The following is a 27,763-nucleotide window of genomic DNA, read 5'->3' as shown; positions in this document are numbered from 1 at the left end:
GCGTACGGAAGGGAATGAGGAGTAGGCAGGCTTCTGTTGAAAAGAGTGTGTTTGAGAGAAAGGTGACTTTGCACTCCGCTTGCGAGCTTCATGCGCCACATACTACAGCAAAACTTGGCCGAGATGTTCACAACAGTGTATGCTATCCGGAGTCTATGTTTTTTCACCAAGCCCGATGAGTGGTTCAGAATAAATTTAGGTGTCTTTAGGTATGAAAATACACCCTGGTCATGATTCTTGTGTAAGCCATATAAAAAATTTTAACATTAGCAAGAGGTACCAAACTGCAGCCCACTGTATGTCAATGTGCTATCAGTCTTTGTATTTGTAGCAGATGCATTGACTTTATGGAGTACAACAGACAAGCCATTTTTCTTATTTCAGAGCAAACATATTACATATGAGTGTTACAGAATGTACCAGCATAAAAAAATGCCCATGTGCTTGACGGGCAAAAAGGTTAAATATGTAGACAGGCACAATCGCTTCAACTAGGCATGTGTAGAATAAATGTAAACATTGGTACAAATCTGTTTAAAGGATTATGAAAACATACCAGCTTTGTCTTACAGCCATTTACATTAATCAAGTTATTGTAAAACCAATTTATAAATTCTGAATCTTATTGTAGGTTAGCCATAGCACCTTCGTAGTTAGAACACCTAGATATAAGCATGGAATGTAATGTCGGGATTATGCAGGAATTGTGTGCATCGCACCAAGAGTCATTTTGATCTTGTTGTAGTAACTCTGTGTCAGTAACTCTATACACTGATAAAAGCTTCACTAACCTCATTTTGACAAATAAACTGAGTCTTCCTTCTGTTTGCTTGTGTAGCTGCAAGGATAACACAGTGGGAAGACCCTCGCTTCAACAATCCCAACGTTGCTGGTCCCGTAAGTACTGCATGAAACTGCTGTTTGATGATAATTCAGCCAGTTGTTTAAAACTGTGGGTGAGATGAAATGTGCCTTCCAGTAACAATGTATTTGGATGAATGCTCGCTCTTTATGCAACATATGAATTTACAAGCTTTAACCGACTCTCTTCTTTTTTTCTGTGGCCTTCCATACTGATCCATTGAATGTTCTTGCGTGCAAAATTAAATGTGTTTGTGCAGTTTGCAAAAATATTGCTTAATTTTCCATTGCTTCAAATGGTCAGTTTATGAAGCATTTAATATGAGGCATGTACTATTGTTAAAGGGACTCTAAAGAGGAATCTTAAACTGGATGAGCAAATTACAGGTCTGTTAATCTTAACATGAATGAACTTTTGATAAGACATAAAAGATATAATAGAAATGAAAGAAAGATTTGAACTTTCTGCAGAAGTGCTTCATGGTGCCAGAAGATTTGGACAATGTTTGCTTAGCACGAGTCACTGGTTTATCCTTAAATAAGGGTTACATTGCATTCTAAAGGAACTAAAGACACTACCTAGTGAGTTTTTGATAACCTTTTTTGAACAAACGTAACCTTGACATGCTAAAATACTCCTAAATTCATTTGACACTCTTATCGAAGCCATTGTTTAGGTGTGAGAATCATCAAATAAAACATTGCTCTTCATTTTCTCCACTGATAACCAACTTTTTTTGCCAAATAAATGCATATCAAGTCTTAAACTATCTGCAAAAGCTGATATTGGGCAGTGCTTCGATGTTTGAAATATTGGTTTAATGCAGTTTTTGTTTACTATTTCTTTAACAGGCTGTGCCGTATTCAAGGGATTATAAAAGGAAGTATGAGTATCTCAAATCCAAGCTTCCAAAGCCGCCGGTGAGTAAACAGCACAACACTGATGTTTTCACGAGTTTCCTTTTACACAGAGCCAGTCTACAGCATATTTGGTCTCAACCATAGTTTTGAATTGGCTATATATTTATGTGTTAAACCAATTTTAATGTGCTAAGTCATGCCAAATTAGTCAAAATATTAAATCAGTGCTGTGGAAATACCATATTTACTCGCACAATGAACGGCCTTCTTTTCCAGAAAAATATGTGTAAAGTTGGGAGGTGCGTTTATTATTTGGGGTAAAATTTTGAGTGATCTTTTTTTTTTCCGTGGCTACCTCTACAGAGCAGTCCGTTTCGGCCGAAATGTGAACCATTGATTGTGATAGCAAATGTGTAGACAGCTACATGAAGTAAGGATAGTAAGTAATCTTATTGGCCGTATAAACTTGCAAACATTCGCTTCAATGCAAACTGAGCGGCGAGAACACAACACGCACAAAGGTATGGGCTGCCATCGACTCAGCCCCCAAAGTGGATCACCTTGAAAACAAGGCGCGCCACGGCTGCACAATGCACAGTTGCTGCCGGATTAAACCTCCCCTGCCCACTTCCGTCCCTTATTCCCGGCGCCATGCATGCGACAGAAGACGGCATGTTTCCTTCCCACTTTCTCCCCTCCTTGTAAGCGGGAGATTGAGCCCCGATTATCGCCGCCCCTCGGGTGCGGTTGTGCAATACGCAGTTGCTGCCAGAGTAAATGTCGCTTCCCCCCCCTCCGCAAAGGGGCCGTTTGCACGATTAAAGAGGGCGTGCAAGATTGAGCTTCGATCATCGGCTTCCCTTGTGCGCTTTCGCTCACACCTATACGATGCGGTGCAGGGCGATTACCACAGCGACAACGGCAATGACAACGACAGCAAAAATACACCTGGAGCATCCATATAATTGCTATCAGTAAAAGTAGGAGACGGTACAATTCGGCAATCGCACCCGCCGGACACCATATCAGATGCCGAATCGTACAGTGTGTCTCCTACTTCACGGCAGCAAGTTCAGGGTGTGATCATTAGACGAGAGACAGAAGAAAAAAAGCATACTTTTTGATTGGAAAAGTGGTGTCTGCATTGATTACGTGAGTGCATCCATTATGTGAGTAAATACGGTACTACATTCTCTTGGAGCTAAGTGAGCATGAAACAGACGACCTCCTGTTTGATTTAAGAATAGATGACTGCCCTTTAAACTTCATACAAGTGGGTTATTTACTGTGCATCCTTTGGTGTATTTCTTGGTTCTTCTGTTTGTTCCCTTGTCATCAGTGTTTCCTCGGAAGGCTTTGATATCTTTCACTAAATAAGAACTGTGTCCCTTGCAGGGAAACATTCCGAACAAATTTGAGCTGAAGGTATCACGAGCTCGGATTCTGGAAGACTCATATCGTATCCTAAGCAATGTTACATGTGTGGATCGCCTGAGATCCAAGCTTTGGGTTGAGTTTGATGGCGAGGAGGTTCTGGACTACGGTGGTGCCTCACGGGAGTTCTTCTACCTGCTATCTCGTGAGATGTTCAACCCATATTACGGCCTGTTCGAGTATTCGGCAGCGTGAGTGTATTTGGCCATATTTTTGGTGTTTGGTCATTGAGATAAGTGTCTTAAGATGAAAAAACTGAACTGTATCTTTCTTTAGTAATTGTTGCCTCTTGCCTTACACCTTACTATATGCATTCTGTGCCCTCTCCTTCATTGCTTTGGGGGATCCTAAACACATTCAGAACTTGCTTGCAAACAAGCAAGCCTGCTGTGCAACCAATCTTTTAATGCTTATCAACATTGATAATTGTTGCATTTCAGGGATAACTACACACTTCAGATCAACCCTTGCTCAGGAATGTGTAATGAAGACCACCTCTCTTACTTCAAGTTTATTGGAAGAGTGGCTGGTATGGCTGTTTATCATGGGAAATTGCTTGATGGTAAGTTTTGCTACTGAGGATAACAGACAAAAATAGCATGGGCCAAGGTTAGTGCCCTAAACAATCTTGTCATACCTTTCAGCATTCTTCATTCGACCTTTCTACAAAATGATGCTGGGGAAGCCGATCACTATCAAGGACATGGAGTCTGTGGTGAGTGACTTCTTGTACTTTGCTATGCAGGCTCATGTCTGTGTGTGTGTTTTCACTTGGCTCTCGAAGACAACAGGGAGCGTGGGCTTATGCTGTTTACTTGAGCATGTGCATGTGCAACATTTAATTAGTGTCATCGGTTCCAGTCAGATATTGATATAATGAACATGGATATAACGAATTATCGGATGTAGTGAAGTAAATTAGAGATGTTTCTGACCAGTAATAGTGTCACCGTGTGTAGCAAGTTCATGTTTATAGCAAGTATTAGTATAACGAAAGTATTCTTGCGTTAGATGTGACTTGGTTATAATGAGCTTCATGTATTCACTCGGCGAGAGTAACGATGACTTGCTTATAATGTGTATGCCACAATTTTATTGAAAATATCGTCAAAATATCACTTAACAGCACACTAAAGAGAAAAAGTGTTTGCACACCGTTTTATGTGTACTGTAATACAGCAGACTTCCGTTACTTTGACTGTTAAATTTGATTTTTCATTTAATTCGATCCCGGCTGAAGGTCCTGACCGCCTCCCATGCATTTATATGGGCTCAAACTTATATATGGGCTCAAGCTTAGGGGACAGTGAATGCTTGAACACGTGTCATCTCCCGTCAAAAACACCTATTTTCGGCCTGCCATGGGAAGACTTTCAAGCAATAACCGTAGCTCACGATGTCTGATTACGGTTTTTACAAGATTACAGCATGTGCCTTCTTCTTTCTTTTTTTAAAAGAAGGTTGTGCCGAAAATTGCCTGCTAGTGCTATTTATCAAAACTGCCTTTAAAAGCATTTGTATGGTTTACCGCACAACACATATGTATCGCGATGAAACTGATGTTAGGAAACCAGTCACTATTTATCATCATCAGCCTATTTTTATGTCCACTGCAGGATGAAAGCCTCTCCCTGCAATCTCCAATTACCCCTGACCTGCTCCAACTGATTCCAACTTGTGCCTGTAAATTTTCTAACTTCATCAACCCCCCCCCTAGTTTTCTGTTGTCCTTGACTGCGCTTCTTTTTTCTTTTCTTCTGTAACTCTAATGGTCCACCAGTAATCCACCCTACACATTACATGGCCTGCCCAGCTCCATTTTTTTCTGTTAATGTCAATTAGAATAACCACTATCCCCATTTGTTCTCTGATCCACACCACTCTCTTCCCGTCTCTTTATATTACGCCTAAAATTTTTTGTTCCATCGCTCTTTGCGCAGTTCTTAACTTGTTCTCAAGCTTCTTTGTCAAGCTCGAAGTTTCTGCCCCATATGGTAGCACGGGTAGAATGCAGTGATTATACACATTTCTTTTCAATAGAAGTGGTAAGCTCCCAGACAGGATCTGGCAATGCCTGCCATATGCACTCCAACTCATTTTTATTCTTCTGTATATTTTCTTTTAATGATCAGGGTTCCCTGTAAGTAATTGACCTAGAAAAACATATTCCTATACAAACTATAGAGGCTGACTGGCAATCCTGAACTCTTGTTCCCTTGCCAGGTTATTGAACATTTTGTCTTATGCATATTAATCTTCAACCCCACTCTTATACTCTCTCTGTTAAGGTCCTTAATCATTTGTTGCAATTCGTCACCACTGTTGCTGAACAGGACAGTGTCATCTGCAAACCGAAGGTTGCTGAGATATTCACTGTTGATCTTCACTCCTAAGCCTTCCCAGTTTAATAGCTTGACTACTTCCAAGCATGCAGTGAATAGCATTGTAGAGATTGTGTCTCCTTGCCTGAACCCTTTCATGATAGATAACTTCCTACTTTTCTTGTGGAGAACCAAAGGTAGCTATGGAATCTTTGTAGATATTTCCTAAAATATTCACATATGCCTCCTACACTCCTTGATTACGTAATGCCTCTATAACTGCTGATATCTCTACTGAATCAAATGCCTTTTCATAATCTAGGAAAGCCATACAGAGAGGTTGATTGTACTCTGCAGATTTCTCGTTTACTATATTGATGACATGGATGTGATTCATTGTAGAATATCCCTTTCTGAAGCCAGCCTGCTCTCTTCGTTGACTGAAGTCATGTCTTGCCCTTATTCTATTGGAAATTATCTTGGTGAATACCTTATACGATACTGAAAGCAAGGTAATGGGCGTATAATTTTTCAATTCTTTAATGTCTCCCTTCTTGTGGATTTGTATAATTGTGCAACACATATTGGACCCTCACCCATTTTTCTTGCTAAATACACTGGTGCGCATTAGGTTTCTACTTTGTTTAGGAGCTTTAATGTCATTTTATTCTATTTTGGACACAGAAATTGGGTGCACGTTTGGTTCTGGGGCGGGTTAGAACGGGGACAACACTGCAAAATCGGCAGTGTGTTCTGCATGTTTTCTGCATCTTGTTCAATTCAACCTGCCTGATAATTTGATGAATTTGGTCGGTCTTATTAGGGTCAAATTAACAGAAGTCGACTGTAGAGCAAAATTAACTCGCTCTGAATCAGTTAGGGCAGGTAAAGTATTACAAAGTATTCTTTCAGGAGTCCTATTTCTATTCATTTGGTGGCAAAGTGTTCATTATTGGTGCGAGTTGTGGCGGGAGGGTGTGGGGGTGGGGTGAAATGACAGCCAACCATTCCTTTGTTCAAATTGGTGCCAGTACCTCAGCGGCAGTTCAGTCTTGGCACAGAAAAAGCTCTCAATACTTGCTAGGTTTAGCCTTTTGTTTATTTAGAATGCACTGCATGTAATCACTCTTATGAAAAATTGACTAGACTGGTGCTGTCAGTATCCATGGTGTCATGGCAAGCTGGTGCAAGAAGTTTGGGTGCTTGCATCTCTTCTAACCTCTTTTTACGGTAAAAGTAGCCATTTTTCTATTGTGAAAGTAAAATTTACTAATAGAGCTTAACCTCATACTACTTCTTTCTTGTGTCCCTTTAAACAGTGACGATATACGTTGCTTGGATATGGAGTAACCATTGGTGCAAGAAAATTTTGCTTTCACTTTTCCACTCTTGTTAAAACCATGTCATGCACTTTCATTACAACAGTCAGGTTTGCCTGGTTTCAAATGTATGTGCATGCATAGCTGAACATGACAGAAAATTGCCACACAGGACACGGAATACTACAACTCGTTGCGCTGGATCATGGACAATGACCCCGCCGAGCTGGACCTCCGGTTCTCGGTAGACGAGGACCTGTTTGGGCAGATGCAGCAGCGTGAGCTTGTGTCTGGTGGCGCTGACCTACCCGTCACGCAGGAGAACAAGGCACGCTATGTTGACCTGGTGATCCAGTGGCGATTTGCGTCACGCGTGCGGCCCCAGATGAATGCCTTCCTCGAAGGCCTGAACGAACTGGTTCCCCTGGCTTTGCTGCGTGTCTTCGATGAGCATGAGCTTGAGTTGCTCATGTGTGGCATCGGCCAGATTGATGTGCGTGACTGGCGGCGCCACACTGTCTACAAGGGTGGCTATCATGCCAACCATGTGGTGGTCCAGTGGTTCTGGAGGCTGGTGCTGTCGTTCAACAACGAGATGCGGTCACGCCTGCTCCAGTTTGTGACGGGCACCTCAAGGGTCCCGATGAATGGCTTTGCCGAGCTGCACGGCAGCAATGGGCCGCAGCCATTCACACTGGAACGATGGGGCTCGCCCAGCAACCTGCCTCGGTCTCACACTTGGTGAGAGCCTCTTTTTGTGCACTTATTCGCATTCAATCTGTTTAAGATGGGCCAAGAAACATTCTGTCGGCATCAAAAGCTTATGTGAGTTTTCATCAAGGAGTTGGTTCCGATTCCTAAAGGAGTTTGTTCTGATTCCTCATGATTCCTAAAGAATTGTTAGTTCAGTCAAAGAGAAAGGATGACATTAGTCAGAGGGAAGTAGTTGTCACTGCTTGGCACTGATACAGTGCTACCTGTGTTATTTGATCTGAAGCATGGCTTGAGGCATTGCTGTTCCCATCATTTTTATTTCCTCTTGAGTGTGCATTTGTCACAGCAAGCTTGACAATAGACACTTTAATGGACTGAGGGAACATTTTTTACCCCTTAGCAGTTGTTTTTTTGTCAAGTATAGCACAATTTGGAGATAATGATTTTTCTCTGATGAAGAGTAAAGCTTGCATGTTGCTTTTTGTGCTTGATGCAGCATATTCTGATAAAGTGTGAGACTACAGAAATCCTAATTTGCCTTTTCTTTTGCCCCCTTCCTTTGCTTAGCTTCAACCGTTTAGATCTGCCGATGTACGAGAGCTACCAAGATCTCAGGGAGAAATTGATACAAGCCATTGAAGGATCAGAATCCTTTGGCGGAGTCGACTAACATTCCAAGCTGCCATGATATCGAAGCTTCTGCGGTACATTTCACAGGCAAGTTCTTCTCCTATTTTTCTACAGGAGGTACCAAACAACATAGCCAGTACTAGGTATGTGACTTGAACTCCACTCCATGTCAGATGCAGGTGCCTGTGGCAGAGCTGCAGACAAATTTTGTAGCATAAAGACTGTGTCCACGCTGTCATCTGCTATGGTCTGAGACCGCTGCCTGACTTGCTACTGAGACAAATTCGTTACTGCTGCACTCCCAGAAACCTCTCAGCTTATCTTTCCCATCTTTTATAAGCTCACTTGTATGCAACTTTCACAATTACCAAGCAGGAATGCGAAAGATTCAGAGCTCTTGCTGCGCATATCCCGATATCTCTTCTCTTTAAGTCATGCAGCAACTTGCACAGTAGCAGATGCTGTGGCAAAGGTAGCTGTGGCTTAGCTGTGGCTGGGCATATACAGTGCTGCCTTTGGCAGTTGCATCCTGAAAATGGGACCCCCTGTGCACCCTTACTACAGACCTTTGTAATGTGCATGTTATGGCTGTTTTTGGACAAGCCTAAAGGTAACATCGATTGGTTTGAAACTTGCAGAAAAATTTATGGACAACTGCAGTGCCAGGTGTCACATTATGCATGTTACAATGTGGGTTATAATTTGAGGCCCGGTGTCGTACCAGCCTAAAGTTGCTTCTGTAAATTTTGCTCTGATTAGTGTTTCCTTTTGGCCTGAAGAAAAATTAGCAAGGTATAAAAACTGATATGCATGTCTGTAAGGGTTGCCATGATAGTGGTGTAGATTGCAATTCTTCTTGGAGTGTGAAGTTAAGCCGTTATTCATGTGTATTTTTGTTGCAGGGACAAGACCTATGTGCATGTCCAAAGGGTTTCAACAGTCTTGTATGCCATCTTATCTCGTGAGTCAGCACAAGAACAAGTTTTAGTCGCCCACATGCAACAAGTGCCTTTCTGCTGCTCATCCAGCCAATGGGGGCCACGATATAAGCTTGCTTTCTTCTTCTTTTTGCTCTTGTGTGGACTACAGACCAACCTTGCCCAGCCTGATGGGGTATTGTTTGTGCCTTTGCAGGCATGTAGTAGTAGCATCTCTCAATCATTCATCTGGTTTTGGCAAGCGTCATAGTTTTGTCATTTTGGTTGAGGGTTTCTTATTTTAGCTTCATAGTAACCCAGTCTTCTGAGGCAACAACCAGTCTTATGTCTTGTTGGTTGTAGCAAGTGCTCGTTGAATAATGCTGCTATTTGGACCTGTTGGAGCAAAGTACATAGTGCATTGGAGACAAGGACAGCCACAAGAAATTAGATGCACATAAATTCATGTGTGTGCATCTCACGTATGAGACGCACACGCATATAAATGAGATGCACATAGGTTCATGTGTGTCATTTCTTTCTGCTGTCCTTGTGTGCAACGTAATATCTATTCTGCTCATTGAAGCCACATTGATAAAATTCCGATCTTGAGGGAAGCCACGCATTACTAAAGGCTTTTTACGTCATATTAATTGAACAAAGATTTTCAAAAATATGAACCGCAAGAGGCTGACAACTGGCGTATTAACTAGCGCTGTTCATTTACTCCTGTGTGATGAAGCAACTGCTTTAAGTTTCTTCTTAGTGACATTTCATTCAGAGTCAGATGCTCTCAGCTTTGTCCTTGCATTTTCTTTTAACAGTTTAAGCAGCACTCAGTGTGTACCTGTTGTCGACAACAGTGACATAATTATAGAGGGTGCTGCACAGTGGCAGCACCTGTAATGTCTCTTAACTAGTCAGTTCTACAACGAGCCCTTCAGGCTGTTGGTGTATGTCAGATTGATAGTTTCAGATTCCGAGATGAGAGGTGCAATTTGCCGAGCAATGGATAGTGTAGAACCTTGCAAAACCATGTGAAAGGAAAGTGTTTTCTTCTTTCTGGTTTATAAATTCATGTTTGCAAGACCTGTGTGTTCGGGAGTCATCACAAACTGTAAGCATAAGTGCCAGTATGAGCTTACATGCTCATGTGTACACAAGCATCCTCAGCTCCACATATATTAGTTGGAGAAGCACTTGTTTCAATGTTACTGTATTGCATGGAGATCGTCAATGGTCATTGTCACTGCACCTGTCACTCTTTCAAATTTGTGGAGGCATGTCTGCGGAGGGATGTATTGTCGAGAGATTTTGGAGCATATAGGTTGTATTTGCGCGAATATAACATGAGGTATTTTGTTTTATTTTGTGCTTTCGCATGTAGTGAGCTCAACTACTAGGCAACTGGACTTTGCAGAAAAGCCAACCTTTCGACATCATAAGAAGAATGTCGGTGTACATGCGTGGGTAGGAGTGAAATCACTTTTATTAAAAAGATGCATGCCAGTGCAACTTCACTTTTATAAGCACAGCTATCCTGGCTGGCTTTGTGGCATATCATGGGACATTTCCACCAGTTAAGTGGTGGGGTGTCACCATGATGCAGAACCTTGCGAGCCGTGGTGCATGTGCAAGTTTCATGGAGTGATGTATCACTGTTGCCAATTACACATTACACCTTGCTAAAGCACTAGAAGCCCATTAATGTGCATGAGTTTCACATTGTTACGTCACATTACAGTGGTAACATTGATTTATTTTCTTGTCAAGTCACATTATATTCATGTGAATGCAGCTTGTTGCCCCAGCATGCATGAGTACATTGAGAAAATCAGAGTGGCCTCAAGAAATGCGCAGCCTGCGTAATTGTGCATTATCGTGCACCGAGTAAGTTTTCTCCATTGCAAACAGTTTGAACTGATGACATATGCAGTCTATTGTGCAGCTGCAGCTAGGGCTGCAGTGTGTGCAAATATTCTGCATTCTCCAAGCGCACAACAAAGCGGTGTATAGTGCTACAGTATTCAAGCACATTGAAATTCATTTGAAATTCAGCTTAGTTTTTATGTGCTTGTGACGATGAAGGCTAGTTCAGGCCCTCCAGAGTAGTGCCCTCAGTGGAATTGGTGGATGATCAAATTTAATATCTGCATGCCTAGTGTGGTTCTTGATGCACCAGTTTCTATCAAAGGCGGCTAGCACCAGTGTGAAAGACTGCATTCCTGTACACTGCATCCCCAATTTGCTGCTTTTAAATCAAGGCAGAGCAAATTGCTGCACAATAGCCCTTGTTGACAAAAACCCTTTGCTAAGTCATTGAAGCACTTGTTTGAACTTTTATATATATATATATATATATATATGTGAAAGTTGTTGAACTCCTTTGAACATGCAGTTCCATCTATGTACAACTGAAAAAACAAACAGCTCTATATGCAGAAACTCACTTTTCATATTTCTGCTTATGAAGCAGAAGAAGCACTTGCATTGTTTTTGGATTTGTCTGTGTGACACGTCTTGCTCTCGAGATTTTTAGTTAGCTTTTATGGGAATAGAATGCTTGTTTTGTATATTATTTCATACATGGACTTGTGTTTGGGTTATTGTGTCTTTTGAATTGCATTACTGGAGGAGTTGTGTCATTTGGGTTAGGTTGAGTTTTAAACTGTCTGTAATATACAGCCATTTATTAGCAGAGCTTTACTTAGAGGATCAAGGTTATTATTGATTTGCATATTTACATGTATGTATATTGTATGTTCATATACTATCCAGACATTTTCGCTGCTTTATGTATTATGCAAGGCAACCATGTGCAACAACTGTGACAGTACTAAATGACGAAGTTACTTCGTTTAGCAAGATTAGTACAGCCATAACCATTTTGAGAAAACGAAAAAAAAATTTGTTTTGTGAGGACTAACTTGTTGCTTGATGGAATCTTGTGGTACTTAATTCACTTTTTAATAGTAAATCGTACTTCCCAAAGCCTTACAGACGGGATCATGTACAGTGAACAGGTAGGCATCAAAGCACCATATAAGGATATATATATACTTCGTAATGCATACTATAGCTTGTGTCAGACAAGTTAAAGTTAGCCTTCAAAAGAAATGTGCTTGAAAGCTGTTCCTGTACAAAACCTTTTCTTTATAATCAATCAATCTCTTCTGCCAGTACTACCAGCAGTTTTTATGACCTTTACCTACCTCTTGCAAAGAAAGCTAGCTTTGAGCCTTGTATATCTCGACATGCAACTTTACTAGAGGAGCACATGAAAAAAAATGTTTGTGCATCGGCACCTTTTCTCTTGCCATGTTGACACAACATATATATGTTGACCGTGCACCAGCACAAAAGTTGAAAAGTGTGGCAACACTCGCAGCACACCTGTTTGCCTTATGCTTGAACTCTGCAAACAGGATTGGAATATTTCGTGCCATCACACGAGGTAGCATATGGCTTCTGATTGTTACAAAACAGCATGTTTGCTCAATTTAGGAGTTAAAGGCACATTGTCAGTTTAATTTACGCATAAAGCTTCTCCTGTTGCTAGATTTTATGCTGCCTGACATTTTTTAATGGAACTGTGCCGAGTTCAAGCGATATTTCACTTTATGCTTGTGATTATCAAGCGCCTTTGGTGTGCATGCCGTCTTTTTTTATTTTGCTGTTCTGCACGCACATATCTTTACAAGGAGCCTGTGAAAAATGATGTTGCTTGATTCTTTTACTGACGAACAGTGAACCCAAGTACTTTTTACTGTTTGCATCGAGTAGGTCCTTTTTTCTCCGTTGTTAAGAGCAAAATTTTCATGGCAAACTCGCGCCTTCTGCTCGAGCTTCAAGTCACGCACCGAGTCATTCAAGTTTGTGTACAATAAATAGCGTTTGGCAGATGCCTTTATTTATAAATAAAACTTAGAACTGACATGTGTATTTAGGTCGTTTGGGGAGGGAAGACTCCGAAGGCACACGATGGTTCAGAGGAGCTCCCGGGAATGACACTCATTTCTCCATCTGGAAACAAGCTAAATCGGAGCTCATTGTTCAACATGCTCATCTTCATGTCAAGTAATACTGGATAAAATCCTCATGTTTGTGTGCACATTGCCCGAGATGTTGAATGAAAATGGAACCACACTGTTCCATCTACCAGTGCTAAGTCATTCAGGGAGACACAGAGGAGCTGTCCAGTATTACTAGGCAGAAGATGTATTGCCCAGACTAATTTTGGTAGTGGGTGCAGGCACCCATGGTGACAAAACACCATAACAATAATCAAAATAGTGATAAATATGCACTTGATTCAACATAACACAAACTAAGTTTACACATAAATTAACTGAAATGATGCAGGGTCATTTTCTTAACACTGCACTTCATGTTTCGCTAGTCGCATTCAAGGTTACCTTGCAATAGATTGAAGTCGTACTTTGTTTTGCGACTGTGCAACTATAGTGAACTATACCTTACAACTTGCGTGCCAGTTAAAAGATTGCAGTTGGCATCATTGTGTTGTAGGAAACAGGTGTCCGTTTTAAAGTTTGCTGCATCATTAAGCTTGATAATCTCCAGTCAAGCTTAGATAAAGCATAGTTCACTTTGGGCCTAGAGAATCTTGCGTAAGGAGCCTTGTGGTTAACATTCCACAGCACGATCACAGAATAAGGTTGCAGAACTGTGCTTTCCAGGGCAACCAGTTGGTGACAGAAATGTTCATGTAGTAGCTGAAAAGACCGAAAGAGAACTTGTCGCAAGGCAGTTACATGCACTTTTTAAACGTGGTCCATCAGCACTTCAGTGATTGGCACCTCTCTTTTATACTTTCACTGATGCGATCTGGTCAGCGATTTGCAGTGGTGCACCTTCCACTCCTGTCTGATCTAGTCTAGTCTTGCTCTGTGAATGTGGCGGACAGAAACTAGGTGACAGCAATTGCAGCAAATAGCAGACGCTTAGCACCAATCCTGTCTACTCTGGGCTCGTGCGTCGAAGTGTGGGCCTTGCATGAAGCCCTCATCTCCTTTCTGCTTTAGTGTGGTACATCCCTTGTTGTGCCACAGTGCATGAAGTACTTGCAATACAGCAACAAGGTCAAAGACTAACAGATAATGACAGCTGTTAAGATTATCTGTACATGCGTATCACTGACAACAAAGTTTTTTCAAACGAGTACTGACACATATTTTCAAAGTTGTAGAAATGCTACCACATGTTCCTTGCAAGTAGAACGATGAAGGTTGAGAAACACAAGTGATATTTTAATTTGGTGCTAAAGTTCGTCTTAAAATGCCAAACCTGGCTTTTATGAACATTATCGTGACACCATAACAGAGAAGTTTTGCCAACATTGACAAAACTAGCTATGATTATGCTGCTTATAAACAAATTGACATCGGAAACACGTTTGTTTCTGGCTGCGCTCGCATGTGGCAGTCGCAGCCATTGCAAGAACAGAGCGAGCTAGTGTTTCACAACATTGTAATGCGCCCATCTATTAGGTACTGAAACTGGTTTGTAGACACGAGTACTACAGTAAGTTATTTAAGGCACTCTGATGCCTGAAAGCATTTTTTCTTGGGTCTAAAGAACTTAAACCTTCATTTGCTAATAAAAATTACAAGTCAGAAAATGTCACGAATTGAGAGTGCAACAATTTTCAGCATTCAGAGTGGCAAGGACATGTGCTAATTGTATAACACACCCAGTAGTCCTGTCTCAATTCCACTTTTTGTAGCAAAAAGCAAACTTGGAAAACTGAGAGATAACAAAAGAAATGTGCCTGGCTGCAAGCAAAGGCTTCTGCATAAATGTCAGTGCAGTGAGCTACTATTATTGCTTGGAACATGGCAGCACCTTTGTACTAGCCAGCCACAAGTGCCATTGTTTTTCATCTGTTGTGCACACTTCACAAGAAATTGCAGCAGGTTGTGCATTAGATAGCGTAATCACAGCATCAATTTGGGCAGCTACACTCGACACCGTGCGAAATTTCCTTGAAGAAAATGATGCATCTCTCATGCTTTCCGGTCATGTTAGCTACGCAACCATAATGACAGCAACATCAGCAACAACCTTTCGATCCTTGACATGTCTGCTGTACGCATAAATATGGATATCGGACCATGCATATGTGCTTTCAGTGAAGCGAACAAAAAAATAAAAGGACAGTTACCAACACAATATTAGAAAACATTGTACACTCAAATAAGAATGCATTCTCTTTCTGATCGCACAGTCAAGTCCCCCGTCCACCGTAGGCAACAACCAATATATCTACAATATGCACTTCCCTATGGCCTTCATAATACACTGCAGGCACTCTTTAGCTTAAGAGGCATAAATTTACCAGAATTAAGGCAATTTTTTTTTATCAAGGGAGTCTCACTCCCTCCAGGGTGTTCTGCAACATTAGATTTCTCCACTACCAGATTGTGTTACATCATCAGCTAGCCACTGAAAAAGGAACACCACAGAGTGACACCAAGTCAATTTAGATTGGTAGAATTTTCACCAAAACTATTTCCATTTATATTGTGAAAAATTGTTCACTATTAGCAGAAAAAAATTACGGTAATCTCGCTGCAGAATGGTAGGACTTCTTTCAAAACTCCATTTGAATTCATTTTGCATAAAAACGTTGACTCTTAGCAGAGAAAAATTCCATGAAGAGAAAATGAACCTTCACCAAAGCTACGATAACAATGTTGGTGTGACGTCTGAGATTTCACTATTAACATATTTTTGACAAGCTTAGTCTGTAGGCATTTCCAAATGTGATGTGATCCTCCTTTCATTGTGCAGCAAATGCTGCCAAATTCTATCTAAATCTAAAAGAGTTCATGGGGTACTAGCAATGCAGTGTCCCTACTAGTTCTTTCTTTTTGGTTTCCATCAGCTCTGGCCCACCAAGTCATCAGTCATATTAAGACTGGCCTTTCTGTCATTACAAAAGTGCAATCCACCAATCTAGTTTAACTTGGCGTTTCTCATTAGCAGCTCTCTTAACACAGACAAACCTCCCCATTTCGGAGCAATGTTCTGTTCCATGCGCTGGACAGTTCTCGCAGACTAAGGCCGTGTTCCTCCATCGGCATGGAGTACCTACAGTTTCTTTCAAGAAAGTGTGGCCAAGGCAGTTCTAATAAAATTTCTCATCATCATACACTAGGAACATAAAAACCACAGCAAACCAGGTTGAATTCGATAAGGCCAGTGCAACATCAAATCTAAAACCTGCCTCAAGGCACTGCTTTGGGCTTCTCACATTTCTTTTGACTAGTAATGATGGCGTGAAGTGCGCCAGGCTGCCGCTAGATGGGCATAGCACCACAGGGACACGATGCAGGGGCAGCACACAAAGACATGGATGTGGTGCTTACATCCCTCCCCCTTACATACTCTCGCACAAATATTACTGGAGGGCAATCTGCTGCTGCTGTTCAAATAGTCAAACCTTGATTTAATGAATTATCAGATATAACGAACTAAAGTTAATGTCTGTTGCTAATATCAGCGTGTAAGAAACACATGCTTAAACGAATATCAGATATAATAAAGGTATTTTTATGTTGATGTATGTTATAACAAGGTTCAACTGCACCATGAAAATTTGCAGGTAGTGTGCACATTTTCCCTCACTCCACCAGTGAATTTCACTGAGAATATGTTGTGGCTCCCTTCATCATCACATTTGCTTGCAATATTTAAAAGCTAAAATTCAGGGAAAAGAAACTAATAACGGTGCAAGCAATGGGACGTGCAGACAGCAGACGAAGCGCTCTCTATCTCAGTCTGCACGTCCCGTTGTGTGCTGTTATTTGTTTTTTCAGACATGTACCAACTGGCCCGTGTCAGCACTTTATTAAAATTCAGGAGTTAATGCAATTTATTTCTAAAGTAAAGTTCACTGCGTGAGTGAGTGTTTGATGTAATGAACCGCAACTGCGAAATCTGGCTATTAGCATTTGGACAGCCATGCCCACCATGGCCTTTTACGTTCTGTACGATTACTTTTTTTTTTTTAGCAAGGCATTGAAAATACTGAAGCGCAGACTGACGAGCACATTGGTATTGAATTATGCAATGTGTCTCATAAAAGAGGCACGCCCTGTCTTAGCCTTCTTTGTCATCTGCGTGCCTCATTTGCGCTGCATATCACACAACACAGAAAACAGTCAAATTACAGCACTTTGAGTTTAACATTTCAAGCCACAAAAGTGAAGCCAGAAATATTGCACTACCCATCACAACCATGTTAGTTGAACGCAGCAGCAGGCTTCCCTCTGGTTAATCTTTGTATGCAACTATGCCCCCCCCCCCCTCCCCGCCACCCCAACTAGCGGCTGTGCTTGTGCAGACTACATGCTCTGTTGCCAGCCGCGCACTCCTCCGCAGCAGTTCATGTCCTCTCCTTGACGGAGACAAGTGCAGCACTCTCCGGCATCACCAGGACGTGCAAAGACTAAGCAGGCACTGGCGGCGGCTGCTGCTTGGTGGCCCCCTTGGTCTTTGCGAGCACAGCTGACGCTTCGTCCAGGACCTGCTGCACAGTCTGCAATACAAAAAAGCATCTTGCTAGAGGAGCAGCCACAGGTGGGACTGATTGAGAGAAGAATTTGGGGAGGAGTTGCTGGCACAGGAACAAGTCACGTGGTGTAAGAGAAAGTCACCAATGTCTAGGGATTGACTAGTCGGTGCTAAGTGTCTCAGCACATAAGAAGACGAACAACAGGAATGGGAACCCAATGCACTCGGCTAATAACAAAGCTGCGAGTGTATATTCCCGTTTTTCATGTTCTAACATGCTGCAAAGCATAGGTAAAGAAGGCGTAATCGGAAATTGCTGGAAAATATCTTTGTCCTGCAGTGGATATAAATTAGACTAATGATAATGGTGGAAAGAATTATTAAAGGAGACATGGAACGCCTTCTATGAGAGGTTTAGAGCTTGTTGGGAATTAAAGGGCATCTCTTCATGAACTGCTTCCAACCAAAGGTTCTGCAGTTGTCGGAAACTGGCAAGAACTTATCAGCAGAAGAGGCTGGTGGAGGAGTGAGGGTGAAAGTAAACCGCAGCTTTACAAAAAAGGTGGTTTATCAATGCACCATGTTAATTATTTTGTAATCCAAGAGCTGATTTCTACTCTCATGTGCACACTCATAGCAATAGGTAGCTATTGGATTACAATGAACTGTGTGCCAAGTATGGCCAGCAAGATACTAAGGATGTGTTCCAGATCATTGCAGCAAGCAAAGTTCTATACCTTGATGTCTAAAACATGAGCCTCTTGGCTGCTTATAGGAACATGAACAAGCCTCTATGTTCTTTTCTGCCTGTATATAAAAAAAAGTTATATGTCAATACAGCCACTGTCAAAGTACACACGCAGAATAGTCACACTTTAATTGTTTTATTTGTAGGCTATGTGACCGCACAAGAGTGTGTCGTAACAGACCAAAACTTCATGACCTGTACAAATAAGATTTTGAAGCATGCCTTTCACGAAGACTAGTGACTCTCTTATAAGCACAACTTGCCTTAAGGCTTGATGCATCAGTCACATCATTGAGTGTTCAACATAGCGGTAAATCTGACTTTACAGCGTTCAGCTCCGCGTTGCTTCACTTAATTTTGCCACCTGCTCATTGACACAGCAGTGTAGCCTTGCATTGTTGCAGACTTTTACACTGTCTTCTTAAACCCATCTCTGTCTGGACCAGAACAGGTCTTAACATAGTGACTGTCTGGCAATGACAGCAAAGTAGATGTTCTGTGTTGAGAATTGGAATACAACCAAGGAGAAAAATGCTTCACAGATGTATGCCAATCTGAGCAACTGGTATGTCAAAGACAGCGAAGTTGCTTAGGCGAGTTGTCACATCCTTCGACAGTACTAGAGGTTTGTTCGCTGGTTGTTCTTAGTGATGATTCCGTCAGCGACGCCTGGTCATATGGCCACTTTGGAGCTCTCATGCTAAGCGTCTTGCTAGCTGCTTTTTAGCATTGCAGCTGTACAGACTCCTAGCTCACCTCCAACGTGGAGCAGGTAAAACACGACAGAAAAAATAAATATGGATTTCTGGTTAAAGAACTGCACAAAGAAACTGTTGTTTTGTTCATGTAAGGCAATGTTTTGTTCATGTAAGGTTCATATGCAAGGCAACCTTTATTTTACAATCATTGATAATTATATTTCGAAGCTAAAATTTTGGGCTCTGGCGCAGGCTGCGCTGCTGATTGATACTGAGCAAGCTGCTGCACACAGGCCTTTGCCGCAATAAAATGGCTGCAATACTCTCGTTAACAGCTTTTCTGTATGAAAAAAGGAAAGGCACAAGTAGAGACTCAGCACCTGTACTGCCACTTGCAGTTCGAGTTCACAGTAGCTCAATCGTTCAAGGAGGGACTTCATTGTCACGTCATCCACGTGGCAGGACAGCTCCTCGCGCAGTTTTCTCAGCCGATCCTGCATTGTTTCTGTGCGTGTGTTTGGAGTGCATGATCCATCAGGCGGCTTATGGCTTGGCTCCCTGGTGTCTTCAGTTTGGCTGGCAGATTCAGGCTCTCTTGTTTTATCCGTGTCGTCCTCCTCGCTAGAACTATAGTGGTACAAGAGAGCCGATGCTGGCCTTGGCTTATCTGTCTCAGACTTTGCACCCACCTCCGTTGGTCTGGATATCGAAACAGTTCGGGGAATTAGATATGCAAACACAATAAAAATAAATAAAACCCACATAACTGGTAATATCTAGCATTTATGTTTTTCACATCTTAAAAATTCAACATAGTAATTCACTTCGCTTTCATTACAAGGACAACAATTTTCTTCATATAACCGCTTTCTTGTTTGTTGCAATAGCTAATCATACTCGCATAGGCATGACAGAGTACAGAAATGATCAGAATGAAGCAAACATTTCCCTTGAAAAGTAATATTTTGCAGGAGCTTTCAATATGCCTTATAGCAATATCACAGATTGCAGCTAATTCACATTTATTTAGTTTGCTGTAAATGGTTGTGCGATCTCTGTGATCACTTAACTACAGCTGGCATTCACGTCTCTACCGCAAAAAAATAATAGGAGGGAGGCACCACTGTTGTGTTGCAATAGGACAAATTATATCACAAGCAATCTGTCAGGCAAACTCAAAAGTCCTGTTCAGATGCACTTGATTCAGTAGAGATACCAGCAGTCATAGAGGCATTACGTAATCAAGGAGTGTGAGCTCGTTTAGCGCGGCTGGTAAGTAAGTAATGAGTGGTCCTGATCCCTTTGGACTCGGGCAGGCATTTGTTAACGTCACAGGTTAGTGTGTACGGGCTGCTTACGTAAATATTTTAGAAAATATCTACTGAAATTCCACAGCTACCTTAATTCTATGCAAGTAGGAAGATACCCATAAAGAAAGGGGTCAGATGAGTAGACACAATCTCTCCAATGCTATTCACTGCATGCTTGGAATAAGTATTCAAGCTATTAAACTGGTAAGCCTTAGGAGTAAGGATCAACAGCGAATCTCTCGGCAACCTTCGGTTTGCCGATGACATTGTTCTGATCGGCAACACTAGACGAGTTACAACAAGTGATTGAGGACCTAAACAGAGAGAGTGTAAGAGTGGGGTTGAAGATTAATATGCAGAAGTCAAAGATAATGATGGATAGCCGGGCAAGGAAACAAGAGTTCAGGATCGCCAGTCAGCCTCTAGAGTCTGTGAAGAAGTACGTTTACCTAGGTAAATTAATTGCAGGGAACCCTGACCACGAGAAGGAAATTCACAGAAGAATAAAAATGGGTTGGAGCGCATACGGCAGACATTGTCAGCTTCTGACTGGAAGCTTACCATTATCATTGAAAAAGAAGGTCTACAATCAGTGCATTTTACCAGTGCTGACATATGGGGCAGAAACTTGGAGACTGACAAAGAAGCTTGAGAACACTTTAAGGACTGCGCATAGAACGATGGAATGAAGATTGCTAGGCATAACATTAAGAGACAGAAAGAGAGCGGTTTGGATCAGAGAGCAAACAGGTATAGACGATATTGTCACGTGGTGGTGACGTTGAAGAACACAGTAGCAACACTGTGAACGACTAAACTAAATTTTATTGGGCGAACCTGTGCCCACAAAACAGGCTACACTTATAGCACAACGATAGCGGCGAACACAGTCGGCGATCGGCGAAAATCTGATCAGCGGGTCAAGCGCGTCGGCTGTTAAAGAACAGTCGTCGAATGTTCCAGACTAATCGTTCGGACCCGCGTGCCTTCCACAAAGTTCTACACCATTCGCGTCAGGTGATGAAATCAGATAACATAAGGTTCGGCGACAACAGACAGCGGATAGAAGCATCGATAACTTTCCAGAAACTTCGGATACATGCAGGCGCATCCCACGCTGTGCGATTACATTTGTTAGGCGGCGAAACGTGGTTGCCCGATACAGATAAGTACACATGTCAATATTCTAATTAACATCAAGAGAAAAAATTGGAGCTGGGCAGGTCATGTAATGCGCAGGTTAGATAACCATTGGACTATTAGGGTTACAGAATGGGTATCAAGCGAAGGGAAGCGGAGTCGAAAACGGTAGAAGACTAGCTGGGGCGATGAAATTAGGAAATTCGTGGCTGCTAGTAGGAATCGGTTGGTGCAGGACAGGGGTAATTGGAGATTGCAGGGAGAGGCCTTTGTCCTGCGGTGGACATAAAGATAGGCTGATGATGATGTAACACATATACATTAACATTACTGGAACTAAATGCATGTGATTATATAAGACACCGCAAACTTTACTGTTGCACTTTGCACAAACATTAATAAATCTTGCAAATACTAACACTTCAATTGCGCATCATCTTCGTCGAGACACTATATGCCACTTGCTTCCCAGTTCAGCTCTCCATGTCATTTGACTCTTAAAACATGACATGTGCTAATTTGAATTAATTCTTCACCAACAAAAGCCGGTTTTTCTGTATGAGAAATTGTAATGAGGAAAAATATAAACAAATTAATTCAACTCACTCTGCTTCCTCTGTAACCACTTCCTGCTTGTGAGAAATTGAGACCTTTTGACTGCTTACTTCTTGAGAAAGAGACTGCAAAATGAGGGTGATAGTTTAATCACAGTTATCTCTACGTGAAATACAAGTGCTTTCATTCATGCTCGATCTGGTCGCACAAGCATACAGTTATGTACAGTGCTCAGGGATTGAAACACGATAATGTGCCCACATGACAGCCAGCACTTTTTGTGCTACCGGTAAGCAAAGGGTGATCGCTGGGAGGCCAGATGCATTCATAAAGCATCACAAATACCCTCACTTTCATGGTATACCACAATGCATCAGTTCAATTTCCTCGGCAACCATCAGTGGTAAAAAAAACACCAGCAACCATGCTGGCCAATTATTCATTTCAATCACCGAGTATTTGTACAGCATTTGAACTAGTGAAGTCAGTGAATTTCTGTGTTAAAGTATATTGTGCTCAAGGTTTTTTTAATTCACTTTTTTTTTTAAATCTGTTTGCTGCTGTCCCTGCAGTGTTCTATGTAATATCTTTGTGAGCCAGCATATCATAAGAGCCTTCAAAATTTGAGAACAGGATATGGGGCTCTATAAACAAATATGTAGGCATAATATCCTTTGCAGACCCGCAGTAAGAGCTTTCTGTTGCAAAAGCATAAACAAAGTAACAAACTAAGATAAGCTAAACTAAGCTTTGAAACAGCATGAGACATACTTTTGGCATCTGCGACTTCCGCTGTGGCAGTCGTCTCCCCGCGGGGCCTTTGGCTCGATTTTTAGTGATGCTTTCGAGTGGTTCTTTACCAGGGATGTCCAATGTTGGATCTGGAACCTGAGGACTGCTCTCAACATTTGCCTGCATGTGCAAACAAAGTGTTCAAATGTTTGATTGCAGAAACGTTTAATCTAGAATATAAAGTGCAAATCTGAAGCGTCAACAGCAGCATATATCACCTGCTGTGCTACTTTTCCATAATGGGCAATACTGGAGTAAAGCACTTCACGTTAAAGGGAATGACAATCACCCAGAGCATATGCATTCTAATGTCGTGGTGTTAATGGAAAGAGTGTGTCTCACAATAATGAGAGCACGTGTATGATTTCGTCCATTAAATGAGGGGTTAGTACTGTATATTTAAATGATGCAAAATAACGTGAGGTGACACAGTGTAATCGAACACTGTCATTAAATGTGTATACATCCCAAGTACTGCAAACATACATGCCTCAGGTCTTGTCAAATGCACTTCTTGTAGATTAACAAAAACGTTTCTCTGCTGCCATTTTGACTTTTGCACATTTAAATGAATTTTGATACTATAGTAGCATGCAAATAGTTTTGTTGACAAGTGGTACTGGCTCCATGCAAGTAAACGGGATGCTATGGTCACACATTTCCTCATAACACGCGAACATGCATGATGGATTTGCTGTGTCAAAATATTTTATAGCAATGCCAGGAGTTTATTGGGTCCAGTAAAGGTGTGTCAGCTTTGAATTTGCCATTGTTTTGCAAAAGCTTGCTTATTCACTGCCAAAGCTGTATCTGTATTCAGTTGCTCAGTTTTTGTATTGCACCACTTCCACCACTATCAGCAACTGCTGACACCTGTATACAGCTAAGCAAGCGAGCTGGCAAATTGAAAATTGTACATTTAAACATTTCCTTATGTTTTCCAAATTAGTTAATTTCGGCCTAGAAACTTTATATTCTAAGCTTTCCGTGGTCACACGAGGAAAGGTGTGTGTGAAAATCAGCCTTCAGGAGCTAGCAGCACTCGCATGCATGAAAATCTTGCAGGTGCCATAAGACCTGCATATTAAAAAAACACAGCTTGCCCCACAGTCCGAATCCGACTCAGCCTGTGACGCACATGTGATGTTGCGACAACCTGTCATTACATGCACAGGGGAGCTCGCACCTAGTTCTGTGCATCTGTTGCGATGACTGTATTGTATGAAAAGCTTGCGCTAAACATGCTCAATTGTGAGCCGACTTATACTGCTTAGAGTATTGGCATGACATTTTCAACTTCTAATTTTTTTACGTTTACTAGATGTCCAAACACTCTAAACTCTAGGAAAGATATGGGAATTGTTAAGAGTGCCCTAAATAATACCCCATAATACTTGTTTCTACGAGCCGGCTTCAGTTTTGGTACCACAGAGGTGGATGCGCTGTGACATGATGATACATAGGCTGGCTTAACTGCTGCCATCACTGTAGCTGTCACATGCGAGTGCAGTCAGAAGAAACATGTGCTGCACTCTTGTTTATTTTTTATGACCAATGTCATCATACCTGCCTTTATTGCTACATGACTTCAGCAAATTTTGCTCTGTGTCCTGACATAATGACAATGTCAGTGAGCACATGGAATTTCAAGACCAACTTCAATATCAAATGAAGATATCTTATCAACCTTTATGGCAGCTAAGTGTCAGGCTTTTGCATGCGAGAAGCATGTGGTAGCGTTTATACAACCTCAGAAATATGTGTCGGTACTTCTTGCACAGTCAAATTTTGAAAAACATTCTTTTAAGTGTGCTTTGAAGAGTGCCTTCCTTGTTACAAAAAGAATTATATAATAAAGAGAAAAAAAAAGACATCAGTGCTTTCGTCAGTAGTAACTGTGAGGCAATGTGCACGATTACCCACATGCCCCCCATAAGTTTGCACCCTAGTTACACAGCCTTTACATCTTTTTAAACGGCAAGGAAAAAAAAAATTAACAAAAATTTGATTGGCATTAAAATAATATGTCGGGGCTGCTTTCAGTACATAATCTGTGCACAGCCAAGTGTGCATACATTATGAAGTGATTCTCGCAAGCGGCTTTTTGTCTATTTTGTCAGAACCCGCTGCTAATCCTCAACAAAGTAATTCCAGCTTCATGACATTGTTTTTCGCCCATTTTGTGCTCGTTGCATTAAGTTTTAGATAGTTTGAAGACTCGCATCTTTCGAGTGCAGGCTACAGCAGTTACATGCGGCATCAAGCTATTCTGGGCAATTAATTGAGCTGACACAAATAATTATTTATTTGTGAACATGTTTTAAATTGTGGTTAGAGTTGGCCTTCGAAGGCCTGAAAGACAAGTTTAAGGCCTTTCTGTTTGATGTTACACACATGCAAAACTGAGAAAGAAAATGTAATTCTGCAATTACCAGTTTACAGGCCTAATAAGTGTTCATTAACCAGACAACCACTGTTGCTTTTCATCCATACTGCAAGGTTGAAGAAGGAGAATGGCTAGAATGTTATTAATTATTCAAAACAAATACAATAACTATGTAGTCACCTAAAAAGAGGGAAATGAAAGTTTGATATGGAAATGCGGTCGAGTTCACGAAAAGACACTGTAGCATCCGTTTCTGTCATTTTCTTTTGTTTTTTTTATATTGCAAAGTGACACAAAGGACTAAACAGCTTTGTCTAGCTGAAAAAAAGAAAGAATATATATATTAATAATGCAAGCAAAAACAAGTTGTGCTAAGAGTTATAATATTAAAAACGTAACCTGTGCCCTTTGTGAATGCCATTCTCTTAATGCTCTGCATCTCGGCCAAATCTTAAGAGCTACATACCCCTAATGCTTTTTGCATCATTTTAAATGCCAGTATTGAACTTGAACATCCTTGACTTTAATTTTGCCCTTTTTTGCAACTCCATTGTCACTCAGCTTTTGCTGCACCTTGTAAGTTTAATTTTAAACATTGAAAACAAGTTTTAGGAAACTGGATTGAACTGTGCTGTTGAATGCACAGAAAAATGTTGCAAGCACCATGAAATGTCACAAACGGACATGTGATACCTGGCTTTCAAGGGATTTCCTGGTCTTCCGTTTTGCAAGTGACTTCCTGAGAAAGGATGTCCGTTTCTGCACTATGGACTGATTCAACTGTGTACGGATGTGTGCTATCCAGTCACACACCTCTGATAAGGTACCAGCAGCAAAAGTATGGTATTCCTGTAAGAGCAAAAAGAAAAAAAAGAAGCAAATGATATCAGCATACAGGATGTGTTGGGGTGCATCAGCACCACTAGTCATGCTGACATGATGAGCCTTAATTACGTCAAAGAATCCTCGGTTGGCGTTTGTGATGATGAATCCATTCTGGACGGATTTGCTCTCGTATTCCTCACAGAGATCGAAAAGGTCCAAGTTGATTACACCACAGTGGGAGTTTGTGCCCTTGCTCGTCTGAAATGGAAAAAGGAATACTAAATAATATGAAGGAAGCAGTATACAAAATGTAATGCCACTTTGTTGTCTTAATTCTTTGTCCAGCTTCTTAGTTTAGTTTACCATAGTGGAACTGTTGGGTGGCAGACTGATCAATGGGCTTGCACACGAACAAACTGGATTAAGTACATCTGACTAGTCTTTTTCCTTTTTTCGTAACGCAATATTTCTGCAAGCAGACATGCGCTGTGCCGTCATATCAGCACCCAAGGAAGAATCTGAACTTCGCAGTGTAGTGAAAACATGCTGCATCGTGTGCGCTGTAAAATCGCACGTCCTGTTGCGGCGCGGGCGAACAGGCAGAAAAAAAAAAAAAGGCGGGGGGGGTCCGGTAGCTCACCTCGCTGTCGTAGTAGTACAGCTTGTTGCCGTCTAGCACACAATAGCGCTCTTTCCACACAGGTAAGAATATCCATCGGCGGCCAACCAGTTTAGTCAGCGTTCCCTTTTTGCAGGGCTTGGCGAATGACGTGGCTGGCGGAATATCCTGGAAAGGAAATTGAGAACCCTACGCGTGACCCTGCGCGCTTCGCGAACGAGATACGTATCGCGCGTACTACCTGGCGCTCGCGCGGGGCACAAAAAACGCGGTCGCACCGCGATTTGCAGCGTCCCATTTGCAAGCGATCCCGCAAAGCAGCCGGGTGTGTCGCTACCTGCTGAATGCATTTGACGCTTGATCAAGCATAAGCACCCTTGGAAACGACCGCGACCCTGAAGCGCCGCTTCCGTTTATTCTTTCAACGAGTATGGCGAGTTTCATCGCTCCATCATAACGGTGCAAGGTAGTGGTAATGAACAACCGTAATATGATATCAAAAAGAAAGCTAGCGGGGCACTGTGAATCGGTCATCAGCGAAACATGCACCTTAATTCACCTTGCTACACTACGCACTATTGGGCATCCGGGTCGTCTGCTGCGACATTCGGTAGCAGACGATATTCTCTGTACTGATCCTCCAAAAGAAACAAGAACGAACTTGCAGCGAGCGAATGAGAAATCCTTTAATGCTGAGTGGAACTGTTCGACGGCCGCAGCATTGCATGCGCGAAGACTATAGCACTCGCAAGCAGCAAATGACTGGCGCAATCAGAAATACCTCCGCGCGTGCGTGCGCGCAAAAGGAAACAACTCACCGCCACTGAAGACGGGACACCCATACCGGTGCTGCGGGGCGAATGGTGTCACGAATCGCGTTGGCTCGGTGAAGCCGCAATATGGTTTACGCACACTACCGCGTCTCAGTGCAGTTGTGCGGCTGCTGTAGCTGTCGCGGCGCGTCTCTCCGTGCCTTCCTATCAGGCGCACAAGCACGAAGAACAGTTACAAACTGCTGTTGACGGTGCGTGCGTTGCGCTCCGGAGCTTGGGGTGCGGCTTTGGGAGCGCTGGGAAGGGGAAAGCGGTCGCGTGGAAA

The 27,763-nt window shown here is 42.0% G+C and overlaps 2 protein-coding genes across 10 annotated transcripts in view; one reads left to right on the top strand and one right to left on the bottom strand.

Moving 5' to 3' along the window:
- Nedd4 (E3 ubiquitin-protein ligase Nedd4) overlaps positions 1–12,991 on the top strand; it is a 46,869-nt gene extending 33,878 nt beyond the window's left edge. For 6 of the 7 annotated variants that reach the window (XM_055076923.2, XM_055076924.2, XM_055076925.2 and 3 more), the window contains 8 exons: positions 839–897; positions 1,714–1,782; positions 3,118–3,347; positions 3,597–3,718; positions 3,801–3,871; positions 6,969–7,537; positions 8,078–8,227; positions 9,043–12,991. In XM_055076923.2, the coding sequence (XP_054932898.1) occupies positions 839–897; positions 1,714–1,782; positions 3,118–3,347; positions 3,597–3,718; positions 3,801–3,871; positions 6,969–7,537; positions 8,078–8,180 (1,223 nt within the window). In that variant the 3' untranslated portion in view covers positions 8,181–8,227; positions 9,043–12,991. The remainder of the gene's footprint in view (positions 1–838; positions 898–1,713; positions 1,783–3,117; positions 3,348–3,596; positions 3,719–3,800; positions 3,872–6,968; positions 7,538–8,077; positions 8,228–9,042) is intronic. The other variant, XR_008614829.2, reaches the window with a different exon arrangement.
- On the bottom strand, positions 12,946–27,706 carry LOC126542078 (uncharacterized). Of its 3 annotated transcripts, XM_050189077.3 has the most exons (8): positions 26,907–27,473; positions 26,687–26,833; positions 26,176–26,304; positions 25,915–26,070; positions 22,815–22,955; positions 22,095–22,168; positions 19,419–19,737; positions 12,946–17,617 (listed from the first exon to the last, which is right to left on the bottom strand). In XM_050189077.3, the coding sequence occupies exons 1-8, from the start codon at positions 26,961–26,963 to the stop codon at positions 17,528–17,530; spliced, it is 1,113 nt and encodes a 370-aa protein (XP_050045034.1). In that variant the 5' UTR covers positions 26,964–27,473; the 3' UTR covers positions 12,946–17,527. The 3 variants fall into 3 exon arrangements, with proteins under 3 accessions (XP_050045034.1, XP_050045036.2, XP_054932904.1); XM_050189079.3 differs by lacking the exons at positions 12,946–17,617; positions 26,907–27,473 and adding an exon at positions 27,484–27,706 and having other exon boundaries at positions 18,461–19,737; XM_055076929.2 differs by lacking the exon at positions 12,946–17,617 and having other exon boundaries at positions 18,461–19,737.
- Positions 27,707–27,763: the final 57 nt, after the last annotated feature.

Source organism: Dermacentor andersoni, chromosome 2 (assembly GCF_023375885.2).
Source record: "Dermacentor andersoni chromosome 2, qqDerAnde1_hic_scaffold, whole genome shotgun sequence".
NCBI lineage: Eukaryota > Metazoa > Arthropoda > Arachnida > Ixodida > Ixodidae > Dermacentor > Dermacentor andersoni.
This window is presented reverse-complemented; position numbering and strand designations above follow the sequence as displayed.